At 37.5% G+C, this 20,170-nt stretch overlaps 3 protein-coding genes across 3 annotated transcripts; all 3 read left to right on the top strand.

Moving 5' to 3' along the window:
* The first annotated feature begins 8 nt into the window (after positions 1-8).
* Positions 9-950, top strand: LOC102800918 (uncharacterized). Its single transcript, XM_006814346.2, has one exon. The coding sequence runs from the start codon at positions 9-11 to the stop codon at positions 948-950; it is 942 nt and encodes a 313-aa protein (XP_006814409.2).
* A 1,028-nt stretch (positions 951-1,978) lies between these two features.
* On the top strand, positions 1,979-7,290 carry LOC144361521 (sodium-dependent glucose transporter 1A-like). The gene is made up of 4 exons (XM_078013499.2): positions 1,979-2,168; positions 3,987-4,217; positions 5,004-5,289; positions 5,623-7,290. Exons 2-4 carry the CDS (start codon positions 4,026-4,028, stop codon positions 6,858-6,860), a joined length of 1,716 nt encoding a protein of 571 aa, XP_077869625.2. The 5' UTR covers positions 1,979-2,168; positions 3,987-4,025; the 3' UTR covers positions 6,861-7,290.
* An 8,437-nt stretch (positions 7,291-15,727) lies between these two features.
* LOC144361522 (solute carrier family 60 member 1-like) lies at positions 15,728-18,816 on the top strand. Its single transcript, XM_078013500.1, is given in 5 exon segments — positions 15,728-15,877; positions 16,325-16,610; positions 17,609-17,814; positions 18,266-18,596; positions 18,599-18,816. Coding segments are annotated over 5 exon segments (1,191 nt in total).
* The last annotated feature ends 1,354 nt before the right edge of the window (positions 18,817-20,170 follow it).

The following is a 20,170-nucleotide window of genomic DNA, read 5'->3' as shown; positions in this document are numbered from 1 at the left end:
AGCAGAAGATGGCAGACTTGCCTATAGAGCGGATAACACCAGATCACCCACCTTTTACTCACACTGGTGTCGACTACTTCGGACCACTTGAAGTCAAACGGGGCCGTGGTACAGTCAAAAGATATGGAGTAATATTTACATGTATGGCCTCTCGAGCAGTTCATTTGGAAATTGCTCATTCACTGGATACAGACTCCTGCATTAATGCCTTTAGAAGATTTAAAGCTAGTTGGGGCAATGTCAAATCCGTTCGGTCAGATAACGGTACAAATCTTGTTGGTGCAAAGCATGAACTGCAGGCAGAAATCTATAGGTGGAACCATACAAAGATTAGTAGTGCACTCCACCAGGTAGACATAGACTGGAAATTTAATCCGCCAGCTGGCTCTCATTTTGGAGGAATATGGGAAAGGCAAATCAGAACCATAAGGAAAATTTTGTTTTCCCTCTTTAAGGAGCAAACAATTCACCTGTATGACGAGGCACTCCAGACACTCCTTTGCGAGGTTGAGTCCATAATAAATGGACGTCCTATTTCAACAGTATCCGAAGATCCCAATGACTTAGAAGCCTTGACACTTAACCACTTATTGTTGCTTCAATCTTACCAAAACTTACCACCTGGAGTCTTTGATAGAAATGATATCTACGCAAGACGTAGATGGCACCAAGTTCAGTATCTGGCGGATATGTTTTGGAAAAGATGGTTGAGGGAATACTTGCCGCTGCTTCAAGAAAGACAAAAATGGTTACAACCTAAAAGGAATCTTGCCATAGGAGACATTGTCTTGATTGCAGATAATTCCGTCCCAAGGAATGCATGGCCAATGGGCAAAGTTATTGAGATAATGAAGGACCGGAAAGGTCTAGTGCGAATGGGAAAAGTGAAGATCAAGGCCAATGTTTTATTGCGACACGCAAACTGTGCTTACTTTTGGAAGTACATGTAGATGTAGAAGGTGTCTCTGACAATTCCAATTAAGCCACTGCCATAAAGTATCTGAATTCGATGGCCGGCTTTGTAGTTATTGGGTTGGATGGTATGTGTATTGCCTACCGTGAGCATGATTGCGGCGTGTCTGCGTGGTTCGCGTACATGGGATGCATTGTTGATGTCACTTTTCTGCTTGTGCATGGCTTACTATTTGTGGGACTTGATGCTAACCCATAGAAACACCTTAGTTTAGAAGAATTTTAGAATTTGGCATTTATAAAGTTTTGTGTAATTGTTACGACAGGATCTTCACAATTAAGGGGCCGGAATGTTATGGCCAAAGTTCTGCTTTATTATTTTTACTTAGTCATTGTCACCGAAATGTTATTTTAGGCTCTATAGCTCTATCTTCTATTTCACTTAAATGTGCCTTTTGTTAGCTGACGGTATAGCGCCACCTACAGTTCGAGTTACATTTATTACTTTGTTTTGGAGGTAGTAGATAACGAACTCACAGACGCTATCTGCTGCCTGAGAGCTGGTAAAGTTATTGATCTTCAAATACTTTTACGTCAAATCGTGTTCAATGAACACAGAAACTACCGAAATACGACTATACTGAGGTCGATTGTGCTTGGGAAGATCTACAAATACGTCAATCGTTCATCATATGTGTACTCGTACTTCATTGCAAAGTTTGGTTGTACTGAGCTATACTTAAAGGAAATAAATTGTCATCAATCATTACGGACATTTGTTTCATTATTGTGAGGAAGACGCATTGACGACGGAGTGACCCAGCTAATCGGCATATGTATCTATAGACATTTTCATGAGCTACCAGTAGAAGACACAGGGCTCTGGAATATGGGTTTATAGACGCTACAATTTGCTTACTACATATCAACTTCTCCCTTGTCCTTCACATTTATATTGATTGGATGTAACTCCGACTGGGTTGGATGTGTTAGAAGACTCTTTGTTCCTTTTAATTCTAGCGTTGTTACCCCCGGCAGAAATAATGTCCCATCCCTTAACTATTACCGGAACCGGAACAAGCCAACATTGTACGTCACGGCATAGTACCAGCATTACGAATATGCCCAAATACGATGTGAATAGTATCCACCTATCTAGTATAATTATTGACTTGACCTTCACTCCATTTCTATCACGTGACCACCGTAGTTAATCTTCGTGTTTACCCGCACCTGTTGGCGATTTCAAAAATCAGGTCAGTATTCACATTAATGGTCAAGTTTAATAATATAATGAGCTCTCCGTAGCGATTTATCCACACTGTAACAAGTTGTGGTACTTGTGAACAGCTGTGTCACGCATAGATTTCATTATCATAATATAGTGCACGTCAGTGATAGAGTTGTATCCAGCCAGTGTGTGTCGTGTCTATTGTCTATGTAACACATAATGGTGTGTATACTTTTCTATATACGAATAAATAACTACAGATATTCTACCGACAAACTAAAGTATATGCAAAAAACGAGGCGCAGGTTTTTTTTGTACATTGTCACGAAACACGGAATGAATGTCGAGCCGTACAGCGTAATACCACCTTCAGACTTTTCACCTACGAAATTCAAGTTGGCCGTCAGTTAATCCTTAGACAACCATTGGTATGTCATATGCACCTCCGTATTCGACTATATCTGAGCTTTCCGTTGATTAATAAGTTGTTATAGTAACGTGCTTAGTATTTTTTAAAGAATGTCTGAAACACAGATAAGTTTTTAAATTTAACTAGTTTTTCCCTGTTGCTGCCTTGTCCACTACGACATTACAAACTGTGTCACTGAGTACACAGCACGCTGTACTATGACCTGACCTCGCTTCTATTGTGGATGTTTAATATCATCAATGGCATATGTTTTATGTTGACCTTAACGTTTCACTCAAATTGGTATCACATGTACAGCTAGGTGGATGGTTGTCTGTTTCGATACACCTGTCATGTATTGACATTCATATATAATGCCTTCACTGATTTTACCGCCAAGTGTATTGCGTAAACATGTTGTGATCCTAGTGTATAGCTATTGTAATGATGTGACATCACTATGACTGTTGATTGTGCTTTGGCATACTGCTTTACGCAATCAAACAGAATACAATGTATCTGGAAGCTTATGTGTCTTTTTTAACAGCGAAAATGGTTATATACTGGTAGGGCAGGATATGCTCACTCTTTTGCAAATACCTAATATCATCTTGATCTCAAACTCGATGTCCACATATCGTTCGTACATTAAATGTTGTGAAAGATCAGAGACAGATCATTTCCTTCGCGTAGCACATTCATTTCAGTACTACTGTATACATTGTATGTGTGTAAATGTACTTTGTTCCATATATATTGTTATATGTCCATTGTATTTTGTTTAAATTCCTATATTGAGTCTAGATTAATAGATATGTATGTGAATACTTCTTAATGTTAATTGAATTCTTTACCAGATATTTTCGTTATGCTAATAGAGGAGCTAAAATAGGATTGAATATATAATGCTTGCACTGGTTGGGCATGGTCATGGTTGCTAGGGACACATCATCAATGTTGCCAATGTCCACTTTGTAAGAATATTAACTATATATTTATGCATAGTAATGAGACTTTCCTGTTTTGTTGTGGACTAAAACAAATTTCAACTGACACCAGAGACAAGTTGAAAGAAATTATGCTTATAATTGTTCTTATTTGTGTTGTCATAGACACGCCCATCTAACACTAATCATCAATGTCAATATACATTTAGTAGTGTAACTATATCTACGATATCTTAATATTACATTTATTCTTTCACATGACCCCACCGGCCGGCCGAAACGTATTGTGTACTGTTATAGACTAAAACAAGTTTAAGATGACAGTGGAGCTAACAAACAATCATGCTATTAACAGATTGCTATGGCATGGTTACGGTTGTTAGGTACCTGATTTGTCAATACTCATTTTGTAGTATAACTATATCTACGATATATTATCATTCATTAATTATTTTAATTTCTGGTTTTACCCTTTTTTATTGGACAGCTATCCAGCACATGCCGACAACACGTCTGTCATTGCACCATGGATGAGCGCAATGATGTTGTGACATATTCTCCAATTGAACAAGATGACGAAATTGAGATTATTGGGAACAATGACTTTGATAATGTGAAAATAAACGAAACTACACAGAGACGATACTCGGAACATCAACCAATAAGACACCATCGACTGCTCAAAACAACTGCACTGCTATTTGCATTTTTTGGTTTGGTGAGTCATACATACTTGTTAAAAGATAATTTTACACCCACGTCCCAATACATTGGTGGAAAGGCGGCATGATATTGCATTCCGTGGTTAGACAAACAAGCCTTGAGTAGGTGTAGGACCTACCATATTGGAAAATCACTTTAAACACTGTGATAAAGACTTTCCGTTTTCGACATTGTGAAATTCTTTCGTTTTTATTCAGAAAAATACCATATTTGTCCCGAGTAAAATCATATTTATTAAAATTATTGTTCATACATGAGCTGCTGAACACACTAAATAGTTTGTAATTTCATACAGCTTCTTTCAGTCATAATTCAAAACAAATAAAAGATATATAGCAAATTATCTGTTTCTGTAATATTCTTTTTTAATCGGTTATTATGAAAATGATTTATGGGTGCTTAGGGAATACATTTCGTTATGAATTATTCTCAATATAAATTTCTGAAATATCTTGTTAAAATCAGGTTTTTTTTCAGGGTTTTCTCTTCCAAAAAACGAAAGAATTCCACAATGTCGAGTCGAAAACGGAAACACTTTATCGTAGTGTTTTCACTTAAAGGGTAAACTAATAGGGTTGCTAGGATACAATAAAGTACATTTTTCTGTTCTTGAATGCAAAAATGTTCAGGAATGCAAAAATAATCTTACCCAAGCGGTAGTCACTCTCCTACTATTATCAAGTACAAACCAAACATATTGAACTTCTTGCAAACTGCAAGTTTCAAATACCATAGAGTGGGATGGAAACCACAAGTGATCATGATAAATATATTTCTACAGGGAATTACATGCTCATTGATGGGACCAAGTCTACCTGATCTACAACATCAAGTGGGTGTTGAAATCGACAAGATATCCCTAGTTTTCACATTAGGTAGTTTGGGATACGTCTTTGGCTGTCTTATTGGAGGATTCTGTATAGATAAATATGAGAATCAGTTTATCCTTGGAGTCTCGCTTATTGGCATGGCAGCTTTTATCTTCACTATTCCGTGGTGTAATTCACTGGCTGCACTAACTGTAAACTGTATTATCCTTGGAATCGCTGAAGGCATATTAGATGCAGGTGAGTATACAAATGTATAGGTTTAATGATACGAATTATATAACAAAATACATTGATTAAAATACCAAATTTGGGGGCTATTAACACTTTGAGCAAATTTCATGTATACATAAATCGAAAGCACAACCAACTGCAATGATACGTTGTTTTTTTGGAAAAAGTGTTTAGAAATAAAATGAGTAATTGTTTTGAAAATAAACATGCGAAATTGTAGACATAGTTAAATGTTAACAGTTATTTTGGGAAACGTACAATAGAAATACTAATATTATACTGAGTATATAATTCTAACAATTTGTCATTATATTGTGGAATTGTTACTTCTTTTCTTAGGTGGAAACGTGGTGTGCATCAATTTGTGGGCGAATGATTCTATTTCTTACATGCAAGCTCTTCACTTTTCGTTTGCCCTTGGTGCCACTGTTGCTCCTCTTTTCTGTGGTCCGTTTTTATTGCCTATTAGCATGGTATCTACGACTAAAGACACAAACATCACTACTTATTCTCCTGCAACATTTGTATCAGTTATTACGGCTGATCGTATGCCTGGCGTTTTCTCAACACCTCCTGGTGTAAATGTGTACGTTTCTATGAACAACGAATTGATGGAAGGGGCGACAAATGCTACCATCACATACCAACACTTCAGAGGAACAGAGAATAATACTATATTCAGAGAAGATGTGGACTATGACCAAAATTACATCATTTCCACATACGACACCATGACGACATTTCAAAATCAACATTTGAATTATATTGACCGCATTGTGAATGCCACTGTTAGTACGCCACGCGAGGAATATAGTTCATTACTGTGGATTCCATACACTATTGTAGCAGTGTATGATATAATCGTATCAATGTTTTTCTTGTTACTATTCTGCGCTGGACCTCAGAAATTAATTATACATAAAACAAAAACTACTCAACATACTGCTGTGCTCAATGAAGATACAAATTTTCGGTATATTCTAATTTCTTTACTTGTGGTGTTTTTCTTTATGTATTCCGGCCAGGAAAGTCTTTTTAGTGGATTTATATACACTTATGCCTTGGGTTCGGGAATGAAATTTACAACAATAACTGCAAGCTTGCTGAATTCACTCTTTTGGGGATGTTTTGCAGCATCCCGGGGCTTAGCCATTTTTATCGCCATGGTACTGTCACCTAACAAAATGGTTATCATTGACGTAATTGGGCTTTGCATGTCAGCTACAGTGTTCGCTGTGTTCGGAAAAAGCAGTTTAGCAGCTGTATGGATTGGAACTGCACTGTTAGGGATATTTATGGCTTCAGTTTTCCCATCTACAATATCGTGGGCGGAACAGTATATTAAAGTGAACGGTAAAGCTACGGCAATGTTTTTTCTCAGTACATCGGCAGCTTCTGTTACTTTAGCGCCAATACTTGGCAAGCTAATTAAATCATACGATGTATTTGTGCTGGCATATATGATACTTGCTTTATCTGTAGCCATGTTTGTGGTGTATATTATAATGGTGGTTATTAGTAAATGTCACGGCAAAAGATATGCCAGTATGCCCGAGTGCACAGGAATTGAATTGTAAATATACCGTGGGCCTACGACAGAATTAATAACAATCTTACCTTATTGTGAATTTTACGGGTACATGTTAACAACGTCTGGTGCGGATCTTGATGATCGTTAGTATAATAATATTTAAAACAGTAGATGGGAAGAACTTGTCACGAAGACACCTCAAAGTATTACTTATCAGCTTAATATTATTTATAGACACGGTGTTACTACCGAAATTAACACAATTATATTTACAAACTGCCATGTTTCAATTCTGTATTTATTCTTTACCAATGAAATTAATCACGTGACTGTAACAACCCCAAGACAACCCGATACATACTTTTAATTATTTATCGAATTATGGGTAGTCACGTGATGAATTATATTTGAAAGGCAAGTGCATTAGTATTGTCGAACAGTACACTAAATAAAATATTGTTTTTGAGTATGTTAAATATATTCCAGTACATAAACAAGTTAAACATACAACCATAAACATCGCTTCGAGTGAATGCAGTATACGGGGACACCTCACTTATTTTCGACTTTAACTTCCAGTGTGTCCTTTAAGGCAATATGACTTCTAGTGTGTCCTTTAAGACGATATAATCGTAACTTAAACGCCCTACAACAGCAGTCACCAAGCTGATCCAGCTGATTATAAAACGTATTCAATATAGGATTATAATTAAGCATTCTCTCATCGTCATTATAACGTGACGTATAGTCTGCTAATGTTGCTCTTGTTCCATTTCGCACAACAACCATCGGTTCGAGACTTTGTACTCAATACGGTCGCTAGCCATGCGTATGATACATGAACACGCAAATAGGGTCACGATTACCCGTCTTTCTTTAGTTGCATATGAGAATTCAGTGATATGCAATAATTAAAAATGAATACACGTAGCTGTCGATATAATATAATTTGATTTCATATGGCGTATTTGCTATACTGTCAAGTGTTTTAACAGACATGTTTATACCAATCTGTCATTAATATTTGACTAGTCTGTCGATTTTGATAGCATATTGATAAAGCTACATACCAGTGTTTGAATCACGTTTGTCATGCTCTCGACCCTGCATTCCATTTTAACCCTTAGATGAGGTATGGGTGAATAAGATGTTCTGGTTAAAACATCATTTTAGCGACAACTCAAAAGTAGTTAAACATGTGAATGTCATGTTAAATATAAACCTCCGCGACCTATCAATAAAACGGACGATTTCTTATGAGTTCGTTGCGTGCCTGGAAACATCTGTTCTTGGTGAATATAGAACATGTTCTATTCCGCTGTGAAATTTCTCTTCATCAACTGCATCATCTTAAACAAACAAATGAATCTATCCACAGAGAAAGGAGAGCAGGGTGACAATTGGGAATCCGTCAACTTTCCTTCAAAATGTCAAATATACAATTTGTCTATTGTCTGACTCAAATAGAACTTAAACTAGTATGTCTTGCATAGTGATGTGTTAATTTGAATATACATGTTGAGTCTCGTTAATAGCTGTGGGCCAATACCTCTCCTTGTGTCAGTTTTTAGTCTTTGTGCTGGTATTTTTGTAATTTGTGATACATTTAGTGTTATTACATTTGCTATTTTCAGACGTTAGGATTTTTATCGACACAGAAAGGCTATGGTTCCTCTTATAGACTTGCGTAACACAAACGTGCGACGCCAAATGGCATTGCAAATAAAAGTTGATAAAAGTACACCTTTTTCATATAGCACCCGTCAGAAACTATCCCCAATCGACAGTAATGTTTATTAAACACTCACCAGCGCGAAAACCGTGACAACAATTGTCTGTTTAAAATTTCCCCGGGAGTGCCTGTACAATGCCCACCCTCACGTTTCCCATTTTAGATCTGTGTCCCATTGAAATGGGCAGTTATTGATTTTTTTGCCGAAAATGATTACTCGTATCCAAGTAAATTTGAGATATTTCTCGTGTTGTAGCCACGCCCACCTATCCTGAAACGGTCGACTGTTTCCGGATTTCCGACTCTCGCCGAAAGTGCGCCACCAAATGCCAAAATGTGAGAGGAAGTCATACCCCTGAGCCGTAATAACACTAGTCATTCAGTATACTTTCAAACGATATATATTTTCGGTCGGCGTTTTTTTTTTCTTTTTTTTTTTGACTATTTTAATTTTTTGAGAGAGAGTTTTTAGATGTGTTGTGGGCAGTTGCAGTGAAACGTATAGCCATAGTGTAAGTATTCACACGTTTCTAATCGATCCGAAGGTGCGACATCAGTGGACGAAAACCACTTAACCTCAGATTCTTTTTTTTTGGAGAAACTGTTGTCGTCCATGAAAAAACAACGTCGACAACATAAACCTGGCGCAACACTTTTGAAAGAAATAGATTCCGGACCATGATCACCGAGGTGGATTTCAGAAGAGAGAGAGACGTCCGGCAAGTGTTTCAAATGAGTTGACTTTTTTGCGATCCTGATTATCGTTTTATAGAGACCATTTAGTCCCTGTTAGGTAAAAGGTAGCAATAATTTTGACAGTGACACGAAAACGAAGCGTTGGACAAACAGGAAATTACACAGCCCTTACACACTGCTAATTGTTTTCATTTTCGAAGGCTAAAAGTTTCTGAATTGTTTGATGATTGGTGTTGAATGTCGAATTCACACCTCTGTTCTTTTTTTACCTCCATGCTCCATGCAGCTTGATCTGCGTAATAATTTATGAAATAAGAATCCGGGCTTGGTCAATGTGTTTCCACCAAATAAAGTTTTAATATGATGTTATAATTATGACAATCACGTCATGGATCACGCTAACTCGAATCCACTCTGAATTTATCGGTATGTGTGTCGATCTCGATTATTTTTGTTATCCAATTAAACGCCACTTTTAACGCACTTGCCCTCGTCGTGACCCGACGCGTTCACCTATTTCAACAAAATTCCAATTATTTCCACGCGGCTGTCATTTATTTAGTAACTGTGATTTGTCGTTTTTTTAATTATTTTATAATGATCACTATAGTCTAATGTTTAGAATGTCAAAATATGTTCTCTTTCATTTTAACTTTGAAAGTTTTACTCAGACGATCGATGAAATACAACAGTGTAGTGACGTGCCTAATAACCTGCTAAATAACGAGATAATTCCGACGTCAAATTCTATTTTGTCCAGCGACAGTGTACAAACGTGCGCCGCTGACGATCACGGTGACCAGCTACACCAGCACGGACATATTTCGCATCTAACTCAATCCCATGCAACAAAAATTGATACTATGTGTTCATTATGGTCCATTCCTCCTCGACGAACAAGTACATAAGTGAAAACTTAGTCAAAGACGAGAAAACTGCACAAGAAATTTGCCTTATTTACACGTATCGGCAATGCAAGCTGCCATGCGACTTCCCCTTCTGACGTCACAAGGGGAATTTCTGTGTGCAAATGAGAAGCTAATGAGGAGCCTCGTTTTAAAATACACAAAGTAAAGTTGCCGTAGATTGAGTTTAAATCACATTTTTTCACTTAAAAAAATAATTCATGCTTGGAAACATAAAAATTAATAATATTTATGTATCAATGGATAATTTTAGGCGTGAAAAAAGCAGCCATTTCACAGGCACTTTAAGCTCGCTAAACTGTACGTAATTCTAGTGACGGCCATTTTCTTGAGGTTGAACGAGAACAAAACGATTTGGCTAAATGACGTCACTGCATTGGAACTTTCTAGGAAATGGCCGTCTGCAACTTCGTGGTATTCTTGAATAGTCGCCATTATAAACGATGTATACGAGCTTTGATACAATGCAATGTCCATAATCAATGTCGCCCAGGATACATAATTGATATTCCCAATTACTTGCATTGTATAGTCAGTTAGAATATGTGTGTTATATTTGATTTGGTTTGATAATGTACCCCTCCACTATCTACAGTGCATATTGATCCGTTAACTGTTGTAATTTGCAACAGTGTATCAGTATACACAATGTAATGTATAGAGATACTACTTTCTGGATTATTTCTATTGTTCCAACGATGGCGGACAGTTTTCATTCAGTATTTACTAGGTAAGTATTTTCTTTGTTCCAAACAGTACCCGTTCACTAATATCTTTGTTTTCAACATTAGCCGTTTACTAGGAAAGTACTCTTTCTTTGTTCCTATTAGTGGCTGTTTACTAGTTTCTTTGTTTCCAGCGTTACATGTTTAAAGGGAAAGTTCTGCTTTTCATCTGCTGGTAGAATGGTGATTATTCTGTGGTTACTTTATCTTAAAAGATGTTGGATATATCATGGGAGTATAAAAGCCACGTGACACATGCTGGTTATTTTGACATTGCATCATCCCTTCCCATTAACATTGCTACAAACAATACAAATCATGCACCCTCTGCTGCTATATTTGGACTTTAGACGCATCAAATGCTTTGTAGTCACGTGGACGTAGCATACCACACGACCAGCATTTGCCGACCAACAAGGAACATTAGTTAGTTTGAATGTATATAAAAATCGAGAATCGAATTAGGAATTGTGTTTTGTTTCATTTTGTTGTTTTTGCGGTAGTAATAATAATCAATTTTATCGTATGTCATGAAGAGTCATCAATGTATATATAAAAGGGTTGCGAAATACCATAACTTGGCAATGTCTAAGACCTGTGTGTAATATCATTGTTCAACAGATAAATTCAACCAACTTTTAATCGGAATAAATATCTATGTACTGTATACAGTTATTGATCGTCCATGGCACAAGTTCATATATTTGTTTTACCCAGGACGCGATTAAAATTGTATTATCTGACATTGACTGTGTCAAAATAGTTTTGAGTTCGTCTGGCCAGTTGTTAGGTACAACACATCACATCCAGATTCCATCACTTTAAAGCGCGGTGGTCGTCGCGCAGCGCGTGCTCGAATTTCATGTAAACAAACAATGTATTTTACACGCGTTGTATACGTCGCTATGAGTCCCATATCGAACATGACGCGGCTCGACGACTGCCACCCTTTAAGGTAATGATTGGCAGCTCGTAAATTCATGGGTTTATTGGCGATCCGCTCCGCTAGGATTGCCCTTATAATCACTTTTGTTGGCGATCCGCTCCGCTAAGATTGCCCTTATAATCACTTTTGTCGTTTTGTGTGTGTGTGTGTGTCTGTGTGTGTACATTTCCAGTGTTCACTATTATTTCTTCTGTGATTTTTTTGGCTTGGCCGATTTCGTTCAAACTTGGCAGGTAGGTCACACCTTAACCCTAGTTATAAGGAAAAATCTGAAAAAAATTTTTGGCCCTCCGTTGCCATAGCAACAGCCAAAAAACTGATTTTTGGATAGCTTCGCGCCAAATGTATCTCCTCCTACAAATTTGGGATAAAACACTTCAGACATAGCTCATTCTACTCAGCTTGAGTGTGGGCACAAAGTTACCATTTGAATTTTTGATATCTGTTTTTATTACCGAGAAATTTGACCCTAAAGTTGGGGTAACTTTTCACCAGCAATGGCTTTTAACTCCTCTGTGATTGTTTCGGCTCGGCCGGTTTTGTTCATACTTCACAGGTAGGTCGTGCCGTCACTAATTGGAAAACAATCCTGGCCCACCATTGCCATTGCAACATCAAAAAACTGATTTTTGAATACTTTCGCCCCAAATGTATTACCTCCTACCAGTTTTATCAGTGTCATTGGGTGTATATGATAAAGGGAAGTTGTGCAACCAAATTTGCCGAGTTCGCAGTTTTTCGCCAATAAAAAAATAACTAAGGCAACAACTCACGGTTTTTCAGCATTTTTGTAATAAAGACATTATTCTCCATCAATAATCCGCCCAAAACAGGAACATTTCTACTAATTCTTGTGTTTTTTCGACGTTTTTCGAAAAACCTGCGATTAGGCTGTGAAAGTAGAACATTCCGGAGGGCGCGAAATGGAAGAGCCATATTTAACGCGTAAAAATAGAACGCGTATTTTGACCTCTATGCGGTCGTCGCCAAAGAGCCCCGCGTCCATCGCCTGGCAATGCTCTTCCGTTTCACCAGTTGCGTTTTTTTGGCTAAAATTTGGGCAGTACTGTCAGTCACGAAAATTGATGAATAAATTAATACACATAAAATATGAATCACGGGCTAATTCAATGGTCCCCGAACACTCCACTGTGGCAAGATAGTAGCGTACTGTATATTTGACCCAGATTAGATCTGAAGGCCTTTGCCGCATTCTGGCCACGCTGTGTGGCGCGAATCGCGTGGACGGGTTTCACGTTCTCTGCACGTAATAAGCTCGGTTATTAAGCATTCTTTTTTGGGGATGCTCGGTGGCCGAGGGGAAGACGTGTAGTGGCGTGAAGCTAGGCGATTAGGTGCCGTACGCGAGCGCCGGTTCGAATCACGCACGCAGTACGTGTTTACTATAATTAGACATAGTCTTTACCTTGCTGTTTATTCGGTGTTATTTGCTTACTTTACTTCCTATGTCGACAGCAACTATGAGTTTAGAATTATTTCTCAGTACTTATTCACTTTGACAAGCGTGGTACAGTTTTTTGCGCGTGTCCGTAATAACGCGCACAAAGGATTGTGGGACAGAGTCCTTTATTTGCTGGTATTCTTGACTTTTGACTGCAGTTCTTTTTTATATTTTAGAGTAAATGCTTTTGATATGCTCTTAGGTTTCTTAATATCCGTCTGAAATTCTGGACTGTGGTCATATTTTTCGATTAGGAGTCGTATATTTAAATAACTCACCGTGACTAATGTTTTGCATTATGAAGTATATTTTTATGAAGGTCAACACACTGTACTTTAGGTAAATATTTACCATCTCGTTATTTCATTATTTCGCTTTCCAGCATTTACAGGAAACGCTTCATTCTAGAAAATGCTATCGCAAAACTGTTGGAAATAATAAATGTAACAGCAGAATACGTCCTAGCACAGTCACTCGACTAAAAGAGTGATTGTGGTCCTAGTAATAAACTAAGTGACTTATAAAAACTGAATGGTGTTTGCGAACTTCGTATTAGTTATAAACCGACGTTAGCTTCACGTTTATGTCACACCATGGAAACAGCCAAAAACATGGTGCTTGTTTTTGAGCGGAGCGGATCGCCAACCAGCCTACCGGCTTGTTATTTCTTCTGTGATTTTTTTGGCTTGGCCGATTTCGTTCAAACTTGGCAGGTAGGTCACACCTTAACCCTAGTTATAAGGAAAAATCCGAAAATTTTTTTTGGCCCACCGTTGCCATAGCAACAGCCAAAAAACTGATTTTTGGATAGCTTCGCGCCAAATGTATCTCTTCCTACAAATTTGGGATAAAACACTTCAGACATAGCTCATTCTACTCAGCTTGAGTGTGGGCACAAAGTTACCATTTGAATTTTTGATATCTGTTTTCATTACCGAGAAATTTGACCCTAAAGTTGGGGTAACTTTTCACCAGCAACGGCTTTTAACTCCTCTGTGATTGTTTCGGCTCGGCCGGTTTTGTTCATACTTCACAGGTAGGTCGTGCCGTCACTAATTGGAAAACAATCCTGGCCCACCATTGCCATTGCAACATCCAAAAACTGATTTTTGAATACTTTCGCCCCAAATGTATTACCTCCTACCAGTTTTATCGGTGTCGCTGGGTGTATATGATAAAGGGAAGTTGTGCAACCAAATTTGCCGAGTTCGCAGTTTTTCGCCAATAAAAAAATAACTAAGGCAACAACTCACGGTTTTTCAGCATTTTTGTAATAAAGACATTATTCTCCATCAATAATCCGCCCAAAACAGGAACATTTCTACTAATTCTTGTGTTTTTTCGACGTTTTTTCGAAAAACCTGCGATTAGGCTGTGAAAGTAGAACATTCCGGAGGGGGCGAAATGGAAGAGCCATATTTAACGCGTAAAAATAGAACGCGTATTTTGACCTCTATGCGGTCGTCGCCAAAGAGCCCCGCGTCCATCGCCTGGCAATGCTCTTGCGTTTCACCAGTTGCGTTTTTTTGGCTAAAATTTGGGCAGTACTGTCAGTCACGAAAATTGATGAATAAATTAATACACATAAAATATGAATCACGGGCTAATTCAATGGTCACCGAACACTCCACTGTGGCAAGATAGTAGCTACTGTATATTTGACCCAGATTTGACAAGCGTGGTACAGTTTTTTGCGCGTGTCCGTAATAACGCGCACAAAGGATTGTGGGACAGAGTCCTTTATTTGCTGGCATTCTTGACTTTTGACTGCAGTTCTTTTTTATATTTTAGAGTAAATGCTTTTGATATGCTCTTAGGTTTCTTAATATCCGTCTGAAATTCTGGACTGTGGTCATATTTTTCGATTAGGAGTTGTATATTTAAATAACTCACCGTGACTAATGTTTTGCATTATGAAGTATATTTTTATGAAGGTCAACACACTGTACTTTAGGTAAATATTTACCATCTCGTTATTTCATTATTTCGCTTTCCAGCATTTACAGGAAACGCTTCATTCTTGAAAATGCTATCGCAAAACTGTTGGAAATAATAAATGTAACAGCAGAATACGTCCTAGCACAGTCACTCGACTAGGAGAGTGATTGTGGTCCTAGTAATAAACTAAGTGACTTCCAAAAACTGAATGGTGTTTGCGAACTTCGTATTAGTTATAAACCGACGTTAGCTTCACGTTTATGTCACACCATGGAAACAGCCAAAAACATGGTGCTTGTTTTTGAGCGGAGCGGATCGCCAACCAGCCTACCGGCTTGTTACACTATCTGTAACACAATGGCTTAGTGTATTACATAGTAGCACCCAGATTATTTGTGAATGTTCCCTTTCATAAACATGCTGTTAATTCTACATTGTGATTGTCTGAATGTTAAGTGTTTTTTGTAGTTCACCTACTGATAACTGTGATGTCCTGTACAACAAAGACTGAGATGGTGATTGATGTCCAGTGCAATTTGGCAATCGAACATGTACATGAAAATGAACGAGAACGAGACAACACGCAGACACATAAAATATTGTTAACTTTTCTCCTGTACGCTGCGTTCCTTGGTATGGTATGTTATTACAAGAGTAAAATGTATTTTTAAATAGGGGCTATGAATATAAAGTTTAACGATCGCAAACATCAAACTGCAGGTTTCATTTCAAAAACCAAGGCTATCCTTAGCCCAACGCCAACATGAATTCATCACTTATCGATTGTAGTTATAAAAACGAGAGATTTATTTATGTATTTAATTATTACCATACTCAGAAGTAGGGGTTACACGCATTTACCACTACACAAACTAATGTTTGAAAGTAAGTCGTGCTACGTGCCAACTAGAATGACCAACTTCGTGCAGAACTGCCACCACTAGGTATTAATCATTCCTACACTCATACGTTTTAGTCCTTGGCATATTTCGTTGTAAAACTCAAATACATATTATAATATTTTCAAAACCAAAATAATAAATTACATATGGAAATACATACTTATTCTTCCTTTATTGTTTCAGGGGATGTGCATTGGAATATTTGGGCCCAGTCTGATTGATTTACAGCTTCAAGTTGGCGTCAAAGTTGACACAGTAGCCCTCATCTTCACCATCGGGGGAGTTGGTTACATCACTGGTTCTCTTGTTAGCGGCATTTGCTTTGACAAATTCGAGAACCAACTACTTCTAGGTGTGACACTTCTTGGTATGGCAGTGTGTATATTTTTGATTCCATGGTGTAACTCGTTTGTGTTGTTGGTAGTAGTATATATTCTACTTTTAGTGACAGAAGGAAGCCTTGACACAGGTAAAATGAGCATAGATATATTAATATTTACATATATACTTTAGATGTACAGACATTATAGTACTATCAATATTTGTATTTCATTGTAATAAAACAAAGCTCAATTGAGTGTAATGATAATGTCGTAAATATGATACTCGTCGAGGGTTATGTCATGAATTTGTTTTCGCGTATCTGTTAACCGACTTAATTAGCTGATTATTAGCGAATTGCTGTGTTATGTCTGTCATCGTTCAGGCCTATTTGAAGTTTTGGACGGAACTTGGCTCAGTGATTTGGAACTAATTACCAGATAACCGTCGCGATTTTGACAGTTGGTATCCATAGTTATTAATGTAGTGAACGATTAATCAAAAGATATGACGTATTCAGTACTTAGTGTGATTGGCTTTATGATTGAAGGTTACGCCCTAGAGTCTTTTTACTGTTTTGTAATTGGTTAGAGTTTTGAAAATGAATAAAGTTGTTTTAGTTGGTCTTGGGGAGCACAGCACGATAGACGCAGAAGAGAGAGTGCAGTCCTGGAGAGTCGAGAGTCCAGTCCAGGGGCGAGCCTTGAGGCAGTCCAGTCTTGGGCGAGTCTTGGTTCAGCCTTGTGAGAGTTTTGGGGACTTTTCCCCAGGGCGCTGTGTCTTATAGAGTGCTCCAAAAGATCGCTAAGACGAGAGTTGAAACGTATTTCGTTGTGTGTGCCTTATTTGACTGTAAAGTTAAAGTGACTTTCCCGATCCCGTACCTCAAGGGGACGAGATATAGAGACGAGACGAGTTTCCCCCCCTGGCAAGTGTGGAGAACCCGAGAATACAGAAATTTCCCCCTGATAGTTACATGTGAAAATGATAGTTGATCGAAAATCAACAAAAACATACTTACTTTGCATTAGTAACAAACTTATCGTTTGGCGTATGAATTATACTCACTACTAGAGTGAGGCGTGAACTAGTGAGAAGTGATATTCTAACGATGAATTCACAATAAATTTAATTTTCATTTTACAGGTGCTATTGTTGTTTGCGTGAACTTGTGGGGAAATAAATCTGGACCATACCTGCAAGCTATGTACTTTATCTTTGCTATCGGTGCCACCATATCCCCTCTAGTAGCAAGTCCCTTTTTAACACCACTTCCACAACCAAGTGAAGCTGTGATGAATTCATCTTTTGATGTCAACGTGACATTAAAGTCCTCGACATGGAAGACCACTGTAAATTCAATCATGGACGATAGACTAGTAGTTTTGCCAAATGTTCACACAAAAGATGACAAAAAGTTTTCCCAGCTGAAAACCATTAGTCTTAAGACATATTGTTCCTGAAATCGGGATAGATGCAGAAAGTGATTTCCATACATCATCTGAAGAAAAAGTCAACTATTTATTTGACCATGACACCGACAACACCAATGCCACAAATACAGCAAGAAGCAACGTCTAAAAAATTTGGATTCCATATACAATTTTAGCTTTGTATATTCTCTCCGTAGCTTTACCATTTTATATACTTTTCTGTACTGGGTCGCGTAATCTGCGAATTAGAAAGGAACGACCATCATCTTCGCCTTGATCTAATAACATGAGTGGTCGAATGGAGGATAGAAGATTTCGTTTTACATTACTCGTATTGTTAGTTATATATTTTGGATTGTATGTGGGACAGGAGGATTTATTTGGTAACTTTGTTTATACATACGCTATGGGATCACCACACGGATTCACAACACAGACTGCTTCTTATCTGAATTCACTTTTCTGGGGATGCTTTTCAGCCTCAAGGGGATTGGGAATTGTAATTGCAATCTGTCTAACTCCTAATCAAATGCTCCTGATTGACGTGATTGGTCTTTGCATCTCCACTGGAATACTGTTATTATTTAGCCAACGATTTGTTGTAATGATGTGGGTTTCCACAGCACTGCTTGGGATTTTCATGGCAACGATATTTCCTACTGCTATTTCATGGGCTGAGCAATATGTTACACTCTCGGGAAAAACACGTCTTCGTTCATCATCGCAGGATCATTATCTGTCATGTTACTTTCCTTTCTTGTGGGTAAACTGTTTAAAAAAGTTGGTGTTGTGACATTGGTCTACGTGTTAATGAGCTTGTCCATTGGTACATTGATAATGAACATAGTAATGGAAATTGTAGCACAAAGACACGACAAGCTATATACAAATGTCTCTGTTAAAGAGGAGGAAGATTTATAATAACTATTTGAGACCACATAGCTCATGGCACAATATATAAATTTATTTACATCATATCTTCATTTGTCTGGACAATTGATTGGATTCAAAATGCGTTATATCTTTCATAAATGAAATTTGAACAAAAATCTAAAAACTAAATCCTTCAAAGAGATTTCTTTTGAATTATTAATGAATTAACTTATTTTTAGGTGTACAATTAATCTAATGAGTACATGTGTAAGAGTGTAACTTCTGAAAGAGATCATCTAATTATACAGTGATAGAGATTTTGTATTTGATCTCAAATTGTAAAGTCTCCCCCCCCATGTAATTCTATCCAATGCATTCAGTGTATTCCCTTTTGTAGCATCGTGTGTGTGTGTTTGTCCAATTATCCTCAGCCGATATCATTGCGTTTTTACCAATGTGCATTTTTATTCTTGTTATACAACACTTTGCCTCTAATTTTTTAATCATGTCTTTAATCTGTAATTGGATGGTTTACTGATATATGGCATGGTACAACTATATTGATTGACAAATGCAGTTGGAAATACATTACGTGATTCAATAACACTTGTGGGCGAACAATCAAATAAAAAGGACACTGGTTGATTCTATTTAATGTCTGCTTTTACAGCGATCTACTAGTCATGCGACCAATTACTGCAATTTATTGTATAGTTGTGTATGGACACAGCCAACAATGATTAAATGTTCATTTATGTGTGGGTTACACTGTGACATACGGAGTCTGGTGACAGTGTTTGTGAATCAAACCTTCATAAGTGAATGACATCAATACAGAAAATATTGTTGGACTTTGACACATCAAGTGTTTGATCATCACGTGTCTTTCTTTGCGATATACGCCATGCTTTATTTCTCATAGGTCACAACTGCAGCAGGTACGGATTATTTCTATATTTGGTTTATTGTTTTTAATAACTAATTTAAATTATTAATCAAATACATCATAGTGCCAACAATTTATACCATGGCATGAAGAAGTTGTGACCACCTCAATGTGCTTATGAAACTCTAACCATAGCCGCTCGCTGTGACCTATATTCATTCAGTGTCGACTACAAATCGGTGTAATGGTCATATTGTCTTGTATATGCTAGTATATTGTCCATTCAAATGTTCACTAATACTTACAGCAATTCCAGGCACTGATTTGACGCTGAAGTAGTGCTAGATGTTGATAACTTACTACAATAGGTTACACACTTTGTTTTCAAATTTACAGAAGTTGTTACAAATAATGCAGACAGCATGTCTGCAATTTGAAGCGCACTGGAAGAAAGCTCCGCCCATAAAAGTGGAGGTGCATTAGTTTTGAATTTCTCCTCCAATAAAACGATCGAGG

This window comes from Saccoglossus kowalevskii, chromosome 16 (assembly GCF_978046115.1).
Source record: "Saccoglossus kowalevskii chromosome 16, keSacKowa6.1, whole genome shotgun sequence".
Lineage (NCBI taxonomy): Eukaryota > Metazoa > Hemichordata > Enteropneusta > Harrimaniidae > Saccoglossus > Saccoglossus kowalevskii.
The sequence above is the reverse complement of the archived record's forward strand: the minus strand, read 5'-3'. Positions and strand labels throughout refer to the sequence as shown.

Bases quoted from the DNA above. Each gene is read 5' to 3' on its own strand.
- LOC102800918 (XM_006814346.2), top strand. From the start codon at position 9: ATGGCAGACTTGCCTATAGAGCGGATAACACCAGATCACCCACCTTTT.
- LOC144361521 (XM_078013499.2), top strand. From the start codon at position 4,026: ATGGATGAGCGCAATGATGTTGTGACATATTCTCCAATTGAACAAGAT. The intron at 4,218-5,003 runs GTGAGTCATACA...ATATTTCTACAG, and splicing joins TATTTGCATTTTTTGGTTTG to GGAATTACATGCTCATTGAT. The intron at 5,290-5,622 runs GTGAGTATACAA...TTCTTTTCTTAG, and splicing joins TGAAGGCATATTAGATGCAG to GTGGAAACGTGGTGTGCATC.